This window comes from Chionomys nivalis, chromosome 24 (genome assembly GCF_950005125.1).
Source record: "Chionomys nivalis chromosome 24, mChiNiv1.1, whole genome shotgun sequence".
NCBI lineage: Eukaryota > Metazoa > Chordata > Mammalia > Rodentia > Cricetidae > Chionomys > Chionomys nivalis.
The window spans coordinates 13,405,462-13,427,316 of NC_080109.1; the positions used below are offsets into that span (position 1 = coordinate 13,405,462).

The 21,855-nt window shown below is 37.8% G+C and overlaps 1 protein-coding gene across 1 annotated transcript; it reads right to left on the reverse strand.

Annotated features, from left to right (window-relative positions):
* Nucleotides 1-153: 153 nt before the first annotated feature.
* Nucleotides 154-21,604, reverse strand: Mlf1 (myeloid leukemia factor 1). Its single transcript, XM_057757061.1, has 7 exons — nucleotides 21,486-21,604; nucleotides 10,607-10,751; nucleotides 8,035-8,121; nucleotides 6,907-7,035; nucleotides 4,959-5,118; nucleotides 2,393-2,531; nucleotides 154-702 (listed from the first exon to the last, which is right to left on the reverse strand). The coding sequence occupies exons 1-7, from the start codon at nucleotides 21,530-21,532 to the stop codon at nucleotides 597-599; spliced, it is 813 nt and encodes a 270-aa protein (XP_057613044.1). The 5' UTR covers nucleotides 21,533-21,604; the 3' UTR covers nucleotides 154-596.
* Between the last annotated feature and the right edge of the window lie 251 nt (nucleotides 21,605-21,855).

The following is a 21,855-nucleotide window of genomic DNA, read 5'->3' on the forward strand; positions in this document are numbered from 1 at the left end:
TAGCAGACACTGGGTGTATTTTATTTTTTGGCTTTTCAAGACATGGTTTCTCTGTGTAGTCTAGGCTGTCCCAGAACTCAGAGATCTGTCTGCCTCTGCCTCCTGAGTGCTGGGATTAAAGACATGCACCACCACTGCCAAGCTTGAGTATATTTTATTTTAACATCCACTTTTTTGCTCTGAACTAAATGACAGAACTAGTTCAGAACTATAATCAATCATGGTAAGTATGCAAGAATATATATACTTATACTATATATAGTATATATAATATCTATTATTAAAATATATAATATGTATTATATGTAGTCCATATCAAAATAACTGAGAAAGCAAAATCAGCATGTGAGTTTTAGTGAGTATGCTTTAAAGAGTTTTATATAGAATGTTTACCAATTTAATCACATTGTTGAAAATCAAAATTTTATTCCTAATGTATGAACAATGCAAAGCTAAAACTTACAAGAACATTCAGATTCAGAAGGAAGTTTCAAAGTACAGTATCAATTTAACGACAAATTGGTCTTGTGTATGTTATCTAGCACCATGACTTTCTTTGTTAAACAACCAATTAAACAAATGAAATGTACTGTTATTTATTTTTTGCTGATTTTCAAAGGTGATCCTTTGATGTTGAGTTTGTCCGCAAAAACGTGTGATCTTCTTCCATTCTCAACGGCTGGATTTTGATGAATTTTCTCTCTAAGAAATATACATATGACTATTAATACCATTTAAAATACTGAATGGTTTATAAGTCACTGCAAACAAGTTAAAAATCACTACAATTTAGAGTTTGATCTTAAAAGTTCCCCCAGAACTTTAGAAAAGTCCTTTATTGAACATTCAAGAAGGCGTGAGCTGTTTTACCTAAGATGCACTGAACTGCTTGCAGCTTAAATGGTGTTGTTAGAGACGGCAGCCACTAGGGATATTCACCGTTAATTCAGCTCCTGAGTTGTCCCACCCACATGTGAAAGGGGATTCGTGGTCAGCCATGTCTAACAGTTAATATGCTGGCCAGCACACTTTATCATGTGGAAATTCACCACTGAAAATTTGAACGGATAGAACTACTAACAGAAAATATAGCTGCTAGGGCCACAGATTTATAGAACAGCTAACATGAGCTTGCTTTCTCTAACTGGGACCTAGATTTTGTGCTGAAGCTTAGCAATGTTAGATGTTTAACCATAACCATGAGACAAATATTACTGAAAAGATAGAGGCAAAATTTTAAGCCATTTAATAGAAAGCATTCAGGCTCTAAATTCCTGACCAAGTACTTTCAAAGAAAATATGCCAGCATGTGGAATTCTGCACAAGGCCCGTGTGTCCAGTGCTGGTCCTGTGAGGCCTTCTCAAACAGTCCTGCATTCTCTCGGAGTCTAGAATGGATTCCTGTGTCAGGGGCTGTTGTAGTTTCTCCCCAAAACTTGAATTAACTTCAGAATATTTACTAAATGTATAAAAACACCATACATTTTAATATTCACTTTTAACAAATTAATTTTCCCAGTTTTTCCAAAAGCAATTTCAAGGAAGATAAAACTTTTTGTAAAATTTATCTAAACTATCTAGTATACATAAAAAGCACATTTCATTAAATACTTACACAATACTATTACATACTGTGAAAGTATTTACAATTAATTTATAACTAAATGATGGACTTTGACTGAGTAAGAAAGTTAAGTTTTCTAAATACAAAACCTTTCTCCTTATAGTGTCTATATAGCTATCTTAACTTTGTGTGAATTATGATTTTGAACATTCACATTGGGAATTGCTTCACAAGATAACTACATCACAGTATATACAGTTTCCTTAGGATTTTTGTCTTCTATTTTTCCCCTGATGATTAAGAACAGCTCGTTTTCAGAAACAAAATTTTGATTTGCACGAACTACTCAGGTTTAATATAAAGTTGTTACTTTTATCATAAAAGTTACAACTTAGATATTCTTAAGAATGTGATAAGAGATAAAGTTACATAATATTTTTGCTTTATGTTTATGTGTGGGGTAAGAATACATGTGTGTGTAGGTTCATGTAAATGTGTGTGTGCACGTATATAAATCATAGAAATTTTGGCTATCATTCTTTAGGTTTTGACTCAGAAGGCAGGCGAGGCTGGCTGGCCAGTAAGAAATCCTAATATGTCAGGCTATTTGTTTTTTAACATGGGATTTGGTTATAAAACTCAGATCCTTGCGATTACATGGCAAACCTTTACAGTATGAGCTACCTCCCCAGGATCACATGGCAAACCTTTACAGAATGAGCTACCTCCCCAGGATTACATGGCAAACCTTTACTGAATCAGCTACCTCCCCAGGATTACATGGCACACCTTTTAATTAAGAGCACTGCTTTTAGAAACAGCTTTTACCTTCTTTTGGGTTCTCGTGACACTGGATGCTCATGACCCACACTTCGCAATCTAGTGTTCTCTAGATTGTGTGGCCGTCCAGTAGGCTTGTACTTCAAAACTTCATTTTGCCACTCATCGTCAAAAGCATGAGCATCGCCTATATGAAAGGACAAGTATTTAGGTTTCTATGCCAGCTTGGCCGTGGGTCACCACACACCGCGCAGTCTAACCTTCCGACAGAGGGGTGCTTCTGCAGTGTCTCCCTTGTTTGTTTCTCCCCTGTCGATCATCTGGCTATGGTAGTATGGGCTTCCACTTAGCTCCTGGATTATCCTCTTACTCTGTGGACTGGACAATCAAGTACACGCATCTCTGAACTTCGGAATCATCTCATCATGGGAGTGCTGCTCCCCATGTTAGTGGGCAGCCCTTCAGCCATTCGCATCTCTCCTCACCTCTTCACGTTCCTGACTTGACTTCTCAAGCTTGTCAGTTTCCTAACACTATCAATTATGTTGTCATGAAGTAGGTAAACTAATTTCTATAAGAACACACAGATGATTGTTCTTGTTCTTTTACATTGTCTTTATAAAATATCCTAACTTAACTTTCCCATATATTATTATAAAATACTCAGTGTACATATGTACATACATATATGTGTATGTTATTTATTTATTTTTTTTTTTGTTTTTGTTTTGTTTTTCGAGACAGGGTTTCTCTGTGGTTTTGGAGCCTGTTCTGGAACTAGCTCTTGTAGACCAGGCTGGTCTCGAACTCACAGAGATCCGCCTGCCTTGTTATTTATTTTTTAATTTATATGTATATGTGTGTGTCCATGTGTGGGTATGAGGATGTAAATGCTGGTGGCCTTGGAGGTCAGAAGCATATCTTTGGAACTGTAGTTACATGTACTTGTGGGTCACCTGATGATGTAACCCACATGGGTTGGCCCTGGCACCCTGCCTAGGGCTGATGAGGGAACAAAGAAATGACAAGGAACACGCATACAGAGAAGCCAGGGTCAGGTGGGCTGCCAGCACTCTGTTGGAGCAGCACCAACTACTCCCGAACAACAACCTGAAACCTGTGTTTTTACTGAGCAGCATAGTTGGGAGGGTTAGCTAGGCTCCACAGGTCATCTCTGTAGACCAGCAGTCTAAATCTGTAAGAACAGGCAGGAGGAGGAAGTTGAAGCTTCCAGTTTTTGTATACAACGATCAATCTCTGTAAACGTTTACACTTGGACTAGAGAACAAGACTGCCAATTCCTAGGCTGACCTACTGGAGAATGCCTTTGCCAGTTTCTCACGGGTCTGAGGCTATGCTCCTTGTGTGGCCGTCCCCACATCAATGATATACATTCCTTTAGGACTTCACTGACACAGGGCTTCCTCTGCTCCCTACATCCTGACAGTAAGAACTGAACTCAGGTGCTCTGTAAGAGAAGTATAAGCTCTTAACCACTACTCCGTCTCTCTAGGCATCTCAGTGTATACCTTAATGATAAGATCATGATGATTGCAGTTATTTGGCTTCCATCTTACTGCGTTAAGAATCTCTCTCCTACCATGTAGGCACCTGGGGTTAAACTAGAGGTAGGTTAAGTAATAAGTGCATTTATCTTATCCCCTGAGCAGTATCACCAGCCCACAGTAGTCACTTTTATCTAAAATAATTTCTTTTCTGAAATGATACACATTTAAATTCTTTATTATGATAAAATATTATTCAAATAATTTTCTGAAAATATGAGGTAAATATGTGACATTGCAATATAATTCAATTTTAATGAAAGCATAAAATCTTGATTACTAATATTTATTTAGACAAAATAAGTAACTTGTCAATTAATAGTAAGTTTAATGTAATTTAAAATATAATAAGGTAAGAAGTAGAAGAGCTTAATGTACTGAAGAATAAATATAAAAATCTAGAAAAGAAACATTTGCTTGGTATTTAGTATATTATCTTACATACATATTAGAAATCAAAATATACTATAAATTAAAATTACCTATACAAACTATAAAATCTTAAGTTATGAAATATTCACAAAACTTTTAGGTAACAGAATATTTTTGAAAAATAATAGGTGTCTATAGTTATAATGGTGGAATAAATTGAGCACAGTATGAACAAAATAGCAAAATATCAAGTTGGAAAATATGTTTATATATACATAAAATTAAGAAATTCGTCAAACCTGGTTGGTATTTTGGAATTGAGGTTATGACTAATTTTTATTTATTCCTTTAAGCTTCTTGACAATCACAAAGTAAACTCATTTTGCCTTTAGTTAGATAATATTACTGAGAAAGAACTCCAAATCTTTCATCCTATCACTTATAAGACAGCTGAACAGCACCTCACAAAGTCAGGTGAGATGTGTCAGGAGACAGAACCACAACTGAGTGCTCTGACGAGCACTCCCTACGCGTCCCTTATCTGACGAGCACTCCCTACGCGTCCCTTATCTGACGAGCACTCCCTATGCGTCCCTTATCCTAATAAAATCCACGGAGTTCCAGGAATGCAGCTACTATTTTACCTCTTGAAAAATAAATTCTGTGTGCTAACTTACTTTCATTCATATTGATGAACTCTTGATTGACCTCTTCATCTCCCGTCTTGTTATTCTTTGACTTCTTAATGACATGAGCTCGGTCATGGATATGATGACCAACAGCCATTTTCTCTAGACCGCTGTCAGAATCTCTTATCGCTCTTCTGGTTTCTTTTATCTTGAAAAATGAGGTAAAAGTTATTTAGCTAGTATTTAATCCTAACGAAAGGATTTAATTCTACATTCTTCAGGCTCTGTTTATTGAAGTAAGGCCGCAGATTTGCTGCTGCCAAGTCCATTATTTTGTATAATTAATAAAATGATTAACTGCACCCAGCTCCATTATCAACTTGGCGTGGTAATAAAGATAATATTTAACTGTTTACAATTTTAACATTTTCCAAGTTGTAAAAATAATAAATCGTTAACACTGTCTCTGACGATGCAATGGATGGAAGCTGACAAGTGCAGCCACTCCTCCAATGAGCCTGGAGGGCTGGAGTCTCACGACCACACCTACCAACACAGGGAGTGTACTAGAGTGCTTATGCTAGTCAGTGATTGTTACCGGGGTGATTTCCATGTGACATCTATAACTACATCAGTTTACATTAAGACTTCACTGTGTTCAGCAAAGTAAAACACTAGTAAATTTGCTAAACGATGCAAAGATATCACTAATAGGTATGATTACACATCAGAACTAAAAATGAATTACTTTACATTCATTATTCTGTTAATCTAAAATCTTACAACAACCTACAAGGCAACGGAGAAATGGGAATTTTTATGTCACTGTTTGTTGAAGCCAAGAATTTTCATCACTATGGGTTAGTAAGTTGGTAACTTTAATTTTTAAAGGTGAGGGGCTATGCACACCCTAAAAGCCCAGAGATACTATCCTAAGATTTCTTTACATGGCATTATTGATAAAGTTCTGTGTTATAGTTATATCCTGGGTGCTACATAGCCGTTAACAAGAAAAAAGTTAGGTGTGGTGGGCCACTCAGGAGGCAGAGGAAGGTGGAGTTCTATGAGTTCAAGGCCAGGCTAGTGTGCACATTGAGTTCCAAGCCAGACAGGGCTGGATTAAGACCTTGCCTCAAAACCAACAAAAACAGAAATTAAAATAAAAAATAAAGAAACCTGGGTTACAGGTGCAACTTGAATAAATTTCTGAAACATGCTGTTGAGCAGTGGCAAGTTTTGGAGGACACAAACAATGATACTATTTGTGCAAAGTTTAAAAACCTATAGAATAATGTTATATTTTATGCTGTATTCATAAAGAATAAATAAAAATATACAAGTATGACAAGCTCCAGATATAGGAAATGGTTGTCTCCTGAGACAGGAAAAGTGATCTTAGAAGAATTATATGTTACAATCATGGTCAAAAAATAAAGAATTATCTTAAAAGAAAAGAGGAAACTGCTGATTTAATTAATCTATGTGGCAGGAATATGGGTTTATTATACATCCTTTCTGTACACTTTAACATTTTAATTTTTTTGGTTTTTCGAGACAGGGTTTCTCTGTAACTTTGGGGCCTGTCCTGGAACTAGCTCTGTAGACCAGGCTGGCCTCAAACTCACAGAGATCCGCCTGCCTCTGCCTCTCGAGTGCTGGGATTAAAGGCGTGCGCCACCACCCGGCAACACTTTAAGTTTTAACTTCATATATAAACTCTAAGTACATATTTCATGAAACAAAGGTTTCTTTTAGTGTCTATCTTATCAATGCACAAACGTAGTGAGGATCAACAGATATTTATGTAACGGCAAACCTCAACTTCCACCAGCTACCCACAGTAGGATGGTTTCCATAGAGAAATACTAGAGCCAGGCATGGTAGTTTATACCAGCAGTTCCTCACTTAGGAGACAGAGGCAGGGCTGCTCCATGTTTGAGGGCAGCTGGGACTACACAGTAAGACTTGGTCTAAAACCAGCAGCAATAACACTCACTCCTCCTGGAGCCCTCCTGGTCTGAGTTGAGGCCTGGAACACCTTCGGTGGGTCATCTCCTACTTTGGAATAGGTCATGACAGAGGAAGAACAAAAGGAATGCCCATTCGGGTCCATTGAGAGCTGACCCTGCAGACAAAGGCAATGTAAATTAAGATTCTAGTTAAATATAAAGAATGAATGCCCAGAGTTGAAATAATCAATACTATTAGCTATATAGTTGTTCAAAATGGAACTAGGTGCCCTAATCTACTTCGATTTTTGGTACTAATTTCTATTTCTTGTATAAAGAATAACAAATGATTCAAATCCCAGTTCGTGTGGCTTAGATTTAGATAAAGAAGATGCACTCCTTAGGCAGAGGCTATCTCTTGTAATGTCCTGCCAATCAAGATCAAGTGAACTAGGAATGTACCAGGAACTGTCATACTTTCTTTGGGTACCAGATTGATATATTCCTAAAACCATTGCTAATACCCTAGATTTTAGCATTCTTAAATGATCCATAGAATTCAAATATGATATTGAAATGATACAGGTCACCTTCAGATCAAGTTACTTGTTTTGATGCTAATATCATAAGCACAACAGTAGCTGTATTAGTGTTCATTTATAATACCTAGACTGTATGGAACTAATCTAACATCCAAACCATTTTTGTTTTCACAGATTTTTTTAAAATATTGAAACGTAGCTACTAACATGTAATGCAACTTTTAAAGTAAATAAATAACAATAAAACATACAAATTTATAGAAAGTGTTCCTTTACAATAGCAACCCATAATATTTTTGTAAGCCAACCAATGTGACTTATCAGACCTTTAGGTTGTAAATAAATTAATGAGATATAATTATAATTTTTTAATTGAGTAAGAGAAAATATCTGCAAGCTGTTATAATTATAATATTCTAATGTAATCACTTAAACTTTTGTTTCAGGAATCAATTACCTAAGAATCGTATATGGGTTAATCATGCAACTTATTATGTAATAATGTTAATTATTACATGTACTACTCATGTAATATTGTTTATGGGTTAGCCATGTAATCACTTCTTTTGCTATGCTAAGTGTGGTTAAAGATGTGTGAAAATAGTGTTCTCATCAGTCTGTTTCAGTACTTACAAAGTTTCTTTGTAACTCCTGCATACTGTTTCGCATGTTTAACATCATCCGATCCATTGTCTGAAAAGGGTTGACAACATCTGCATGCTATAGGATATCAGGAAGTATGTTATTAACTCCAACACCAACGCAGATAAATCTTCCCAGACCAGCAAAGAAACATCCTCCAATTTACTATATCATGCACTAACCAACTAGGCAAACATAATTTCAGGGCTACACATTTAGGGTGATTTGCTAAAGAAAAAGGACCAGATGCAAAAATCATAAACAGACAACATAAATTAGATCTTGTCATTCAGGTAGTGGGGTGAGGCAGGAAGTCAGCCTGTACCACAGAGTGAGCTCCATGCCATCCTAAACTACATAGCAAGACTCTGTTGCCTAAAAGGAGACTATGTATATGCATACAGACAAACAACCTTTTACTTTTTTTTTTTTTTTTTTTTTTGGTTTTTTGAGACAGTGTTTCTCTGTGTAACCTTAGCTCTCCTGGAACTTGTTTTGTAGATCAGGTTGGCCTCAAATTCACAGAGCTCTGCCTGCCTCTGCCTCCCCAGTGAAGGGATTAAAGATGTGTGCCACTACACCCAGCTAAGTTTTACCATTTTAAAGCCAGTATTACTATAGACAAGAGAATAATTACAAAATTATGTTTATTTAGAACAGAATCATGTTGGATGCACCAATAAAATTTTTACTTCTATTTCTTTGTACTGAAAGGATTAGATGCCCTCTGGCATATCACCTAGTTATAAGGAAACTAACAAGTTTAAATATTAAATTTAGTTTTTATGCTTGCTTTTTTTGAGACAGTGTCCTAGTTAGGGTTATTACCACTGTGACGAAACACCATAACCACAACAACTTGGGGAGGGAAGGGCTTCCGAACCACTGCTCATCATCACATGAAGTCAGAACAAGAATTTAAGCAGGATCCGGAGGCACAAGCTGATGAAGAGGCCATGGAGGGGTGCTGTTTGCTGGCTTGCACTGTATGCTGTTCTTAAGCTATTCAATCTAAAGAGTTTTATTATAGCAGCCCAACTATACATGAAAATAAGAGACCAGTCATTTTAAATTTTCATTTAAATGTTGGTCTTGAACTTTCTTTATATTCCGAATTATCCTCTTAACTTGACTTTCCTATTTAATCATGACACTGATTAATTACATTTCTTCTATGTGTTTTCCTCTCAATTAGAAGAAACTTTAGCAAGACAAATATAATTCTGAAGAATACTTAGATGCAAATAGTTCTAAATAATGCATCTTACCAACTACAGCTACACAGAAATGTATCTCTTTATTTGGTTATGTATTCCTTATTCTAGCTTTTCTTAAACATTCAATATTTTTTAGTAAAAGTGTCTGTGGAAGAGACAGTTACTTCTGCTCCAACAGGTATTCAATAGAGTTACTGCTGATTTGTAGTAGGTCTCCAGCTGAATTATAAGCAGGTATCATTTATATGCTTACAAGTAAGGTAATAAAATTACCTTTTCTTGCTACCTTCGTGAAAGCTTATAAGTAGCTCATTTATCCAAAAAATGCATGTTTGCTATGGTTACAGCAAATACAAAACTATTTTAATATTCAAATGATTTTCAACATTTATAATTAATGTGCTCTTGCACTGTCGATTTTTCCTACTTTTTAGCTTTAAAAAATGGATTAAACTAAAAATTATATAAATGTGTCTCATCATGTAACATTAATTTATAATATTATAGATATAGCATCTATAAATGACACTATTTACTAATGAAAAGAAAAGTAAGTATGACTGGGTAAAGCTTACTTATTTGAAAGGCACAGGCAATTTTATTTATCAGGTTTTATGATGAGCCAAACTATTTTGCTCTCATTAAGCTTATTGTGAAGAAAACATGAGAAATGTTTTTCTAGAGTAGTCTAGAATTCTGTGGATTGATCAGTCATTTGCCTGCGGAGTTCTAAATATCTATCTTCAATCGTGAAGATTCATTTTTATGGAAACACCATTCCTGGCGGCTGAAAAGTAACAGAAAGAGGAGGTAAACCCACAATGGTTAACACACATGTGTAAACTTTGCCTTCTGTTTGTGCCCTCCCAGTTTGGCTCTCAGATAATCCTGCTGAGAATATGCAGTTGCACAAGTCTTCTGAAGTCAAGGCAATAAGTTCTCAATGTCTAATGTGTCCCAACCAGAGCTTAGTGATCCAATAAAGATAGAACACCACACTAGATTTTGTTACTACTTAAAATATGAAGTGTGTGGTTCTAGGGTTCCTGCTGGCTCTAATTCAGCATAGGGGAGGAAGTTCTCAGAGGGGAAATATGCAAGAAACAATGGCCTAATTGCTTATAATTGTTCAACCCTGTGGTCCTAAAGTTTTAATAGCACAGAGCAATTCTGTACCATTAACAATTCATTGTTCCCAGTTTTAGCTTTTCAACATGCCTTCCCGTTTATGAAACAAATATTTCCACGGTAGAAGTATTAGTTATACCCTATCATTGTAAGTATGTAAATTCTATATTTTTTATCATGTTTCTACAGAACTTTCTTGCTTGCTGTCTTTAACTTACAGTTAAGGAATCTTCACCATCATTATCTCTACGATTGTGTGTTCTTCCTCTACCATCAGATACACTGAGCAAGTTTCTTCCAAAAGGTTCAGAGAAACTTCTCATCATGTTGCGCATACTTTCTCGGTGTGAAAGAAAGGAATCACTGTTGAGAATACAGAATAATGAAAAATTAATGTTACAATTTAAGAAAAACTGGCATATAGATACTACAAAGAACCTTGTGAGTTAATGTAATTGTTAAGGTAACAAAATATTACAAATTAGAAGAGCATTATTTAATAAAAGACCTAGTATTATAAATACAATTATAAATAAATTTATAAATAAATCTTATCCCATTTGCTATCCACTATATTTATCATACTAATAAAATATACTTTCATCTCATGTTCTATAAAAATGGTAAATACAAATTACCATGTTATAAGTAGTTTAAGATGAGGAAAATTGAAAAAAAAATCAGAAAAAAATATTTCTATCTGGTAAGACCACTGTGGAAAGTCTACAACATAATTCTACAGGGTTAATAAAGAACACTCTATGCTGAATACTCCATGGGTAACAAATAACCTACCAAAGTTGTCTTTTTAAATTGAATATGCAGAAATGAAAGTTTGGAAAAGAACTCTCCTGAAATATAGTAATACTGGTTGGAGCCGGAGAGATAGCTCAGTAAAGAGTACTTGTTGCTCTTCTAGAGGACTGGAGTTTGGTTCCTAGCACCCCCAGAAGACTCACAACTGTGTCTCACTATAGATCCAGGGGATCCAACATCTTCTTCTGGCTTCTACAGGCTCCTGCACCTCTCTCTCTCTCTCTCTCTCTGTCTGTCTTAACAAAAAGTAACACTGCTTATTTTTAACTTTCCTTATTGAGAGTTTGTCATTGAGAAACATAGCGATGTTTAAGAACACTATAAAAGTACAATTATCTGTATAGTCAAAGCCAAAGATACAGATAATCTTTATAAGGTTAATTTTTTTCAAGGCAGGGTTTCTTTGTGTAGCCCTGGCTATGCTAGAACTCTGTAGACCAGGTTAGCCTTGAACTCACAGATCCACCTGCTTCTGCCTCCCAAGAGCTGGGGTTAAAAATGTGTGCCACCATGTCTTGCTTCTAAGACTAATTTTTATTTTTACTAATTCTAAATTTTATAATAATCAAACACCAAAATATCTCAATACCAAGCTTCAAGAAATGTTGCCAAACTTCTTTCAAATTACCAACTATTAAGCTGGTTAAAAATACAGATTCCTGTTCACACCTACCATGACGTCAAGCTGGCTAACAATATGGATTCCTGTTCACACCTTCCATGATATCAAGCTGGCTAAAAATACAAATTCCTGTTCACACCTACCATGATATCAAGCTGGCTAACAATATGGATTCTTGTTCACAATTACCATGATGATCAATCATACTGTCTCTGGGTCTGATTTATGAATATGTACCCCTGGTGATTTTAACTCAACTTTTGAGGAGCAAGGTCCTCTGTGAATCTGTGGTATCTGAATTAATTATAATTTGAGCATTTCTTCTGGAGACAAGTTTTCACAACTATAAAATAAGGATAATATCAAATATTCCTGTTATCATTATCACAATATGTAACTTGAATAAATCTTCATTTCTTAGTTTCACTTCCTCTTTCATGTATGAACATCATTTCCTATTATTCTATCACTAGATGCTTCTCAGGGAAAGAGATTAGACTTTAAAAATACATAGAAATGATACTGTTCCAGCCCTTCTTCTATGTACTTAAGTATCAAGTTCCTTAGTATGCTATCTCTTTCACTGCAATTTTGATTGAAAAGTCTAAACATTTTAACACTTCAGCATCATAATAATTTTCCAGTATTTTTCCAATATAAACACACTAACCATGGGTCAATAATTTACTTTTCATTTTAGAGTATTTAAAGCACATCATGATTGTGAGTTCCTTTGCCAAGTAACCTTATGGCTCCTTGCTTTCTAACTGAACTCCCCATGACAGTGTGGCCTCCTTCCAGAATTCTCCATGTCAGCCACCATCTCTATAAATTCTCTTGGTAATCCAGTCCTTTGACACTACCACAATGAAGGCCTGAAAAGCCAACATCTGCCAGTAATCTTAGACAGAAAGGGCTTCTCTATGGAATCATACAGCATTAGTTTACAATTTAGTTCTACTAGCAAGAGTTCAGATTTCTTCATGTATTACTTTGGAAGTTTAAAAAAAAAAGCATGTGGCTGGAATCATTGCTCAGTAGAGTGCTTGCCTAGCACATGAGGCTCTAGGCTCATCTCTAGCACTGGCTTTGCTATCGTAGCAACCCTAGCTTTCACTGGACAGTATTCCTTCTGTTTTTATTTTATGGACTAGTATCTGAAGTACTGGGGTTAGCTGTTCTCTCCGGGTCCAGTAGATTCAGTAGTACATCCACTGGGCTTGAACTGCTTTCATTTGAAGTCTTTGTTTTGTTCTGTTTTTAACTGCTGCTTCAGTCTTGATACTTGTTATAGATCTGTTGAAATTATCTCATCTTGGTTTATCCTCTGTATGTCATATGCATCAAGAAAATAAATTTTTATACACTTTTCTAGCTTACTGGAAATGATTATTTAAGGTACATCCTAACAATCTTTGGAATTTTATTGTTATCTGTTGTTATGTCCCTCCTTTCATTACTAATTTCATTAATTTGTGCCTTCTAACTTCTTTGGTTAGTTTGGCTGAGGGTTTGTTGACTTTGTTTCTTTTTTTTAATCTTATCTTTTTAAAGAACTCTGATACTTTGTATTTTTTTCATTTTTACATCTTAATTACTGCCATGTTACTTCTATCCACTAATTTTGGGTTTAGATTGTTTTTATTTAAGGACCTATATAGTATAAGATTAAGCTATTAGAGATCTCTTAATGTAGGCATCTGTAACTATAAACTCCCCTCTTAAGGCTGCATTCATTGCATCTAGTACCAGTATGTTGGATTTTCATATTCTTTTGGTTATAGGATTCTTAAGATTCCTTTATTGATCCCTTCAATGATTCATTCATCATTCAACAGTCTGTTGTTCAATCTCTCTGAGTTTAAATATTGTACTACAGTTTCTCTTTCTGTTCATTTCTATTTTTATTCCATTGTGGCCAAAGAGAAAACAAGAAATTCATGTCATATTAGAAATCTATTTTAGAGGAGGTTCCATGGGTTGCTGAGAAATGTATGTTCTGCAGATATATTGTAGAGCCACTTGATTTGAGATCATAGAACTCAGACAGTTCTCTACTTTTTGTTGAGATAATCTATTGTTGAGTGTGAGGTACTGAAATCACCCATTACTACTGTGTTGGGTTTTCTTTATGCCTAATTTTGTGTGTGTGTGTGTGTGTGTGTGTGTGTATGTATAAGGGTACATATATTTAGGAAGGTAATGTTCTCTTCATAAATTGCTTTCTTAAAGTCTATTTTGTTACATTAGAACAGTGGTATCTGCTTGCTTCCTAGTTCCATTTGCCTGAAATACCTTTTTCCACCCTTTTATCCTTAGGTTGTGGCTGTCTTTGATGGTGAGGAGCATTTCTTGAAGGCAACAAATACAAAGATTACAATATGTTGACCTGTCTTTTAATTAGGGAATAAAGACCATTAATAGGGGCATGTGTTTTCTTAATCCTCATTTGCCTAACTATTGCTTCAGCACAGCCATCCTTTCCTATAGACTGGTGGGTGTTTCTTTCTCTTCACTCTGAAAGATGAAAAAAGCTGGCTTAGTGATTATCAATTCTTTCACTAGTTTTCATTATGGGAAACTTTCTTTTCTCCTTCCAGTATGACAGCTTTGCTGACTACCTGGACCGACAATCTTTCAGAGCTCGAAATTCTTCATTCCAAACGTGCCTAATTTTTAGAGTTTCGCTTGAGGAGCCTGCTTTTATTCTGATAAGCCTGTCTTTCTGTGTGACTTGGCTTCTCTCATGGCTTTCTGTGCTTTTCATGTTCAATTTCTAACTAGTTGATTAAGTTTTTTTTCCTGGTCTCATTATTTGAAAATCTAAATATCTCCTACACCTGGATAAGCTTTCCCCCCTAGATTTGGGAAAATTTCTACTATGATTTTATGGAAAATATTTTCTATGTCTGTAGCATGAAACTCTTCTGTATCCATGATTCATAGATTTGGTCTTTTCATGGTGTCCCCTGGGTCTTATATTCTTGTATATTATGTTTATATTTTCTTAATTTTTCCTTGTCACTGAATGTGCCAAGTCAGCCACCTTGTCTTAAAGCCCTAGTATTCTTCCCTCCCCTTGATCCATTCTATTGGTGAAGTTTTTCCTATGAGCTTTTGATTTGATTCAATGAATATTCTACTGCCACCATTACAGATTGATTTTCTTCTCAATTTCCCTTTACCAAATTCTATCTTCATATCTCATATTAATCTCATTTCATTCAGCTGTTAGTATTCTCTTGGAATTGATTTAAAAAGAATAACATAGAAAAAAGGAAAACAGAGAGAAGTAGAACAAAGAGAAACTGCACTGAGCATTAAATAGCATAGGAATGAAATTGAACTGGAGACTTGGATGGGAGTAGTCTGAATATGTTTTCTTTCCTGCTTGCTGATTCCAGCTTTGACTTGAACTTTCCTTCCTGGGCTCCCAGAAGCAAGTCACATTCCTGAGCAATGCCGTTGGCACTCTCCCCCCAAGGGAGGAGACAGCACCTCCCAGCTGAGACAATCCTAGGGTACACTCTGAATTTTCTCTTGTTCTGTTGCTAAGTTTCCTATTACACTTTACTACTAAAACTAGAAATATTTTGGCGATCACCCCACTCTTCTCATAGCTGTATCTAACTCCCCCTGGTTTATTTCTCCCGCGATTATAGCATCCATGCCCGCATACTGTCCACTATCATCATCTTCGTCAAAAAAAAAAATTCTAAAAAGCACAATTGCTTCAAATGTAATTGCTTTTGGGTCAGCAAATGCTTAAGTGAATTTGTGTGTGGGTATACATCTACATTTTTTAAAAAAAATTTTAATTCAGCTTTATTTTGGTATAATTTACATCCAATGATTATAGTTTTGAGTTTTCAAAAATGTATAGTCTAAGCACAATTACACACAACATCTATATCATCTCCAAAGTCCTGCTTCGAGTCTTCACAGGAAACCATCTCCCCAAATTCTACTCGCACTAATAAGCTTCACATTAGATTGCCACCATTGCGATGGAATACCGCACAGGAAGAACCTGAAGAAGGACTTGTTCTGCTCATGGTTTCAGAGCTTCCAGTCTATTGTAGCAGACAAGGGCGGAACGCAGGAAGGCTGTTCTCAGAGTGGCTAGGAGGCAGGGTGACTACCATGCCACGAGCTCTCTCCTTTCTCCCTGGTACTCCAGCCTGTGGGGACAGTGCCAATTATATTCCCTGTGGATCTTTCTGCCTTAGCTAATGCTCTCCAGAAACTTCTCACAGACATTCAAAGGTGTGCTCTACTAATCTAGGCATGTCTCAATCTAGTTGGCAATCAACACTAACCATCACAGGCCTTGTCAGAATAGTTTGGCCCTTTTCAGAACTCAAATAATGAAATTATAGAATGTGTCATCTTTTATATTTAGTTTCTTTGACTTAGAATAATGCTTTTGTAATTTATCCATGCTGTTCTAGTCACCAAATGTTAACTAAACCCTAGAGTGTGTGCGTGTGTGTGTATGTGTGTATGTGTATGATTATAATCACAAAACTTTCTAGTTTTTTTGTCTCTATAGTAAGGCTGCTTGAGTATTCAGGTGCTAGCGAGGCTTTGTGCATACAAAGTTTTATTTCTTTTGAGCAAACATCTGCAAGCACAGCCGCTGGGTTGCATAACAGACACACAACTTCACAAAAGCTGTGTACTAGGAGTTCTTTCAGCACTGCGATCTTGTTCAAACTTGGCACTGTTAGTTTTTCAATTTAAATTATTTGAACAGTAACATAATCGTATCATTGTGATTTTATTTTGTATTTATTTATATAAGTGATAAAAACGAGTGTACAGACATACCTTTCCATTTAAAAATGTCTTTTGCCCCTTATATATTCTGTTTTTTTTTTTTTTAAACAACCCTTGGTCTTGCCTTTTCATTTTTAAATATCAACCACATAGCTGTAAGTCTTTATTATTTTTCAGGCTGATGTCTATTTGTATCTTTGTTTTGTTTTGTTTGAAATAGGGTCTCATGTAGCTAAGGCTGGCCTTGAAATCACTATATAAATGAAGATGCCCTTAAACTTCTAATCCCCCTACTTCTACATCCAGAGTGTTCTGAGTGTGGACTCTGCCACTAAGCCTAGTTTTACGTGGTGCCAGGGGTCCAGTCCAAGGCTCCATGCGAGCACGCTCCCAACCACGCCACACTCACAGCACAGGTGTTCAGCTTCACCGCAGACTATGACCTTGGACAGCATAGCCTACAACTACTTTCTTTTCATGTTTAAGACTTAAGTTAGAAATATTATAAAGTGGATAATAGCACACAAAGGAATTCACTTATTTAGATGTGTGATAGACAACTACTCTAACCGTCTTCAGTGGTGCCAAATCCCTGGTGTTCACGCCATCATGTAACCTCTTCTGTCCTTGAACATGAGATGGACTTGTAGACCTTTTTTTTATTATTATTAAAGAAATTGGTTATAACAGAATAACAGGATGTTAAATTCAGAATCACACATTTCAAAGGCTGAGTTTTGTCTTAGGCGTCTCTCATGCACAATGGCTGGGAAGGCTTATGGAGAAGTCTACATGCGACAACCTAGAAGCACATTTTCTAAACCAGCCAGCAGACATGTGAATGAACTTGAAACTGAACGCCCCTTTAGACTACACCTGTGATAACCTCGGGTTCAACAGACTTGACTGTAGTCTCCTGGGGCTTGAGCTGCTCCACTGAGCTTGTATGTTTCTATAAGTTATTGCAGCAAAAGGTAACTAACACACACCCAAGAGTAAGCTGACTCAGGAACAAGCCTATGGCACTTCTGACCAGCAGAATAACAGTCACAGGTTCTGGGAATTAGGATATGACTATCTTTACAGGAACCATTAGCCTGCCTTCCACGGATGTTTCTAAAATAACTTTTTAAAAGTAATTTTTAGAAAAACCATCAATTTCTGCCAACTATGCATACAATGGTTACAGGAGATTAAAATGCTGTAAACACAGTTTGTGATTAAACTTCATTGGTATATGCTGAATGAACCGTCATGAACGAATAACTAAATTCTTTAACAAAAGTCTGAATGAGAAAAAACAACTTAAAAGGCCCTAAAGTATCAAGGTCTGCAGAACTATCTACCACAACGTCACCATTTTCTCTGTTCTATGCTGAATTGTAATTATTATTAATTGCTATAATTCAAGGGGAGCTTTTTCTCTTCATGTCTCTCTCCTTCTAGACACAGGGTCTCACTGCGTAGCCCTGGCAGGCCTGGAACTTGCTACACAGATGTCCACCTCCTGAGTGACTTGACTAAAACACACCACTACTACTGGTTCTTGCTTTGCCTTTAGCTAAGTTCACTGACTGTTCTGCCATCTCCGTTCTGCTGAGCCTACCCATTCAACTTTTTCCTCTCAAACAATTTTCAGCTCTAGAATTTCTATTTGTTGTGTAATATATACACATATTTATACTTATTAGGAATAGACATATTACATATAAAATTTCACTTCCTTTCTTGAGATGTCATATTTTCTTTCATTACATCATTATTTTCCTTCACATATGGAGCAAAATTATAACTGCTTTAAATTGTTTTACCCATTAATTCTAATATCTGGCTAACTTCAGATAGGTTTATATCTAGAAAATGAGTCATACTTTTCAGTAAAGTAATTTTGAACTCAATGAGCATTGTAGAGGTTGTGGATTTTGTTACATTCTTCAGGGATGGTAAATCTTTCCTAAACAGGTCATTAATGTAATTCAACTTCTATGTCTTAAATGGGAGGTTAAGTCCTGCTTGATTCTTGGATCCTTCTCAGTAAGCGGCTCTGAGTCTGGTTATGCAGAGATTGCTACAGAATTTGTCCCAGGAAAGCTCTCTCCTTCTCCCTTCAGGACACTGTCCACTCCCACCCTCACGCCCTGCTTTTCAGAGACTACAGTCCTTCTGAGCTTTCAGAGACTACAGTCCTTCCGAGCTCTGTCCTTGGTTTTTTTTTATTGTTTATTTATTAAAGATTTTTGCCTTCTCCCCGCCACCACCTCCCATTTCCTTCCCCCTCCCCCATCAAGTCCCCCTCCCTCATCATCCCTAAGAGTAATCCGGGTTCCCTGCCCTGTGGGAAGTCCAAGGACCACCCACCTCCATCCAGGTCTATTAAGGTGAGCATCCAAACTGCCTAGGCTCCCACAAAGCCAGTACGTGCAGTAAGATCAAAAACCCATTGCCATTGTTCTTGAGTTCTCAGTAGTCCTCACTGTCCATTATGTTCAGTGAGTCCGGTTTTATCCCATGCTTTTTCAGTCCCAGGCCAGCTGGCCTCGGTGAGTTCCTGATAGAACATCCCCATTGTCTCAGTGTGTGGGTGCACCCCTCGCGGTCCTAAGTTCCTTGCTCGTGCTCTGTCTCCTGCTCATGATTTGTCCTTGGTTCTTAGGCCCGAAAGAGCTTTGGCTCTTGTAGCTTTGGCTGCTTTGATGGAGCATGTGGAGCTTGGGCACAGGGTAGAAAGTTGTTTTCCTCTTCCCATCTGGTGGGTCCTCTTCAGTATATACATGCTTTGAGCCATTTCCCAGGAATTTTTCCAGAAAGCTGTTTTTATATTCATCATACTTCAGTGTTATCTATAAGATCTATGGGTCCAGTTAATTTGGATATGAGATGTTTTTAGTAATTTGTAGAGTTTTTTAAATGATAGTTTATTTTCAAAAGAAAAAAATTTAAGAGTGATATTCTAACTAGGCAATTCTAACATCAAACATCAAAGCATTTATTTGATGAAAATAGTAATTACTGTCAACAATCAAACACTACACAAACTGCTCAGTGAATCATAAAGGATAAAGTCACCATTAAACAATGTTTACTGAATATTTTCTAAGTTACAGTAACCACTAGAGAATCCAGTGATCAGGTACAAAGTTAGCATCAAGTACAATCTTTATATAAAAACAGTATGACCAATGTGTCTTACTTCCCTTTCGTGTTCCTAAGGTCAGGAGATGGCTAAGTAAGTTTGTCACCTTAATAAATTCTTTAGTATTAAATAATGAATACTAATTTTGTTAGGATTGGAGTAAAGGGGGTAGGTCAAAGGACAAATTGCCTAAAATATAAGTTCATTCTTTCTTTGTATCCTCAGATGTGTTTATGCTATGAGTAATGGTTGTAAAAAAATAAATTATAAGCATGAGTCAGTTTTATAGTTAATTACTACAAATTTGCCTTGTATTTTTAACAATGGTTGCTTGGCTCTGAAGAAGGCTAAAAAAGTGTTGAAGAGTGTGACTTTTTCCTGCTATGCTTGGAGGAAGGCTGCTTTCTGACCTGTCTGTTTCTGATCTGTTACTATTTTTGATCTCAAATCTTGGGTTCCCCGCCTTTGCTCAGAGGGTCATCCAACAGTTTAAGTTACACTCCTGCTAGACATTTTTTTAAAGAAAGATACTAATTACATTTCAAATTAAACATTTAATTAAGGACTGAGCTATAAGTAGGCATACAATAAACCCAAACACTCAACAAAAAACTCGATAATTGTGAAACCTATCTCTGCATGTCTTCTTCCCAAGGCTTATTTACTTCACCACTCCTTGTCACCTGAGGCATTCAGCACACACCGTTTCTTCGTCCCTCCCCAGCTTTGAATTAAACAAGGCCAGTCCTGCTCCAGAAGCAGGCAAAGAAAACAAAAGGTGGTTGCATGGCAACGCCCAACTCCTTCCATGCACCTAGCACAACTCAGGCAGTGCTGCCAAGGTGACAGCCTTCACGCTACGAAAACTTGTTTTCTATAACCTGGCGAACACCTTTACTACCAGCTCTCAGGAGGAAGCAGGTGGACCTCTGTGAGTTCGAGGTCAGCCTGGTCTACACGGAGTTCCAGGCCAGGCAACTCTACAGGGTGAGACCCTGTCTCAAAGAAAACAAAATCAAAATAAAAAACAAACAACCCCCCGAAAAACACCCCACCTGTTTCTCAAGTTAAGGACTGTCACCTTATGAAGCAACCCCCACACATCTATTAAAGTAGTTCTCACCAGAGGCTCCACCAAGGCGGCAGTTATGGCCACCACCTAAGCCCTGCTACTGCACAGGAGGGCTTCGCATCCCAGGCCACCCCAAACCAATCCCCAATGTCAGCAGCCATAGAAAGCTTGTCCCCACCTCCCACCAGCAAATTCTCTCCTCACCTCAGGCCCCTCAGTGCCCTTCCACCCCCAACCCTGCTCAGCTCCCTCTCATGTCCTCCCTTTCTCCTTCCCCTAGAGCTTCAAACCCTCTCCTCAAGGCCCATCTCCACTCTTCACCTAATGACTCCCTTCAGCTCGACCCCACTCCTGCTCACACCCACCGCTCACACCCACTCCTGCTCACACCCACCGCTCACACCCACTCCTGCTCACACCCACTCCTTACGCCCACTCCTCCTCACACTCACTGCTCACACCCACTCCTGCTCACACCCACTCCTTACGCCCACTCCTCACACTCACTGCTCAGTCCCAATCCTCCTTACACTCACTGCTCACACCCAATCTTCCTCACACCCACTCTTCCTCACACCCACCGCTCACACCCACTCCTCCTTACACCCACCGCTCACACCCACAACCTGCAGGGTCCCCCCGCCTTCCGGGCGTGCGCGCGTCTGACACACTCACGCGAAGAAGGGGTCGTCCTCGAAGCTGCTGCTCAGCATCCGGAACATCGTGGCTCCGCGGCGGGCGGCGGGCGCGGGTGGAAATGGGCGCAGCTCGCCGCGTTGCCCCCAGCCTGCTCTCCTCTCGCCCCGCGCGTCTGCCTGCGGCCAAGGCCGCGCCCGCACTAAGGCGGGGCCTGACGCCCCGCTGCCTCTCCATTGGCCCAGGTCCTGTGACGTCACTAAGGGAGGCGGGGAATGGGAGGCCGGCGCGAGGCTGCCATGGCAACCGCAGTAAACACACGGGAGGCTGGAAGTTTGGCTCGAGGCCCATAGGACCTTTCAGCGAGACTCCCCAGAGACAGTTTGGTAGCATAGCCGCGGGAACCAAA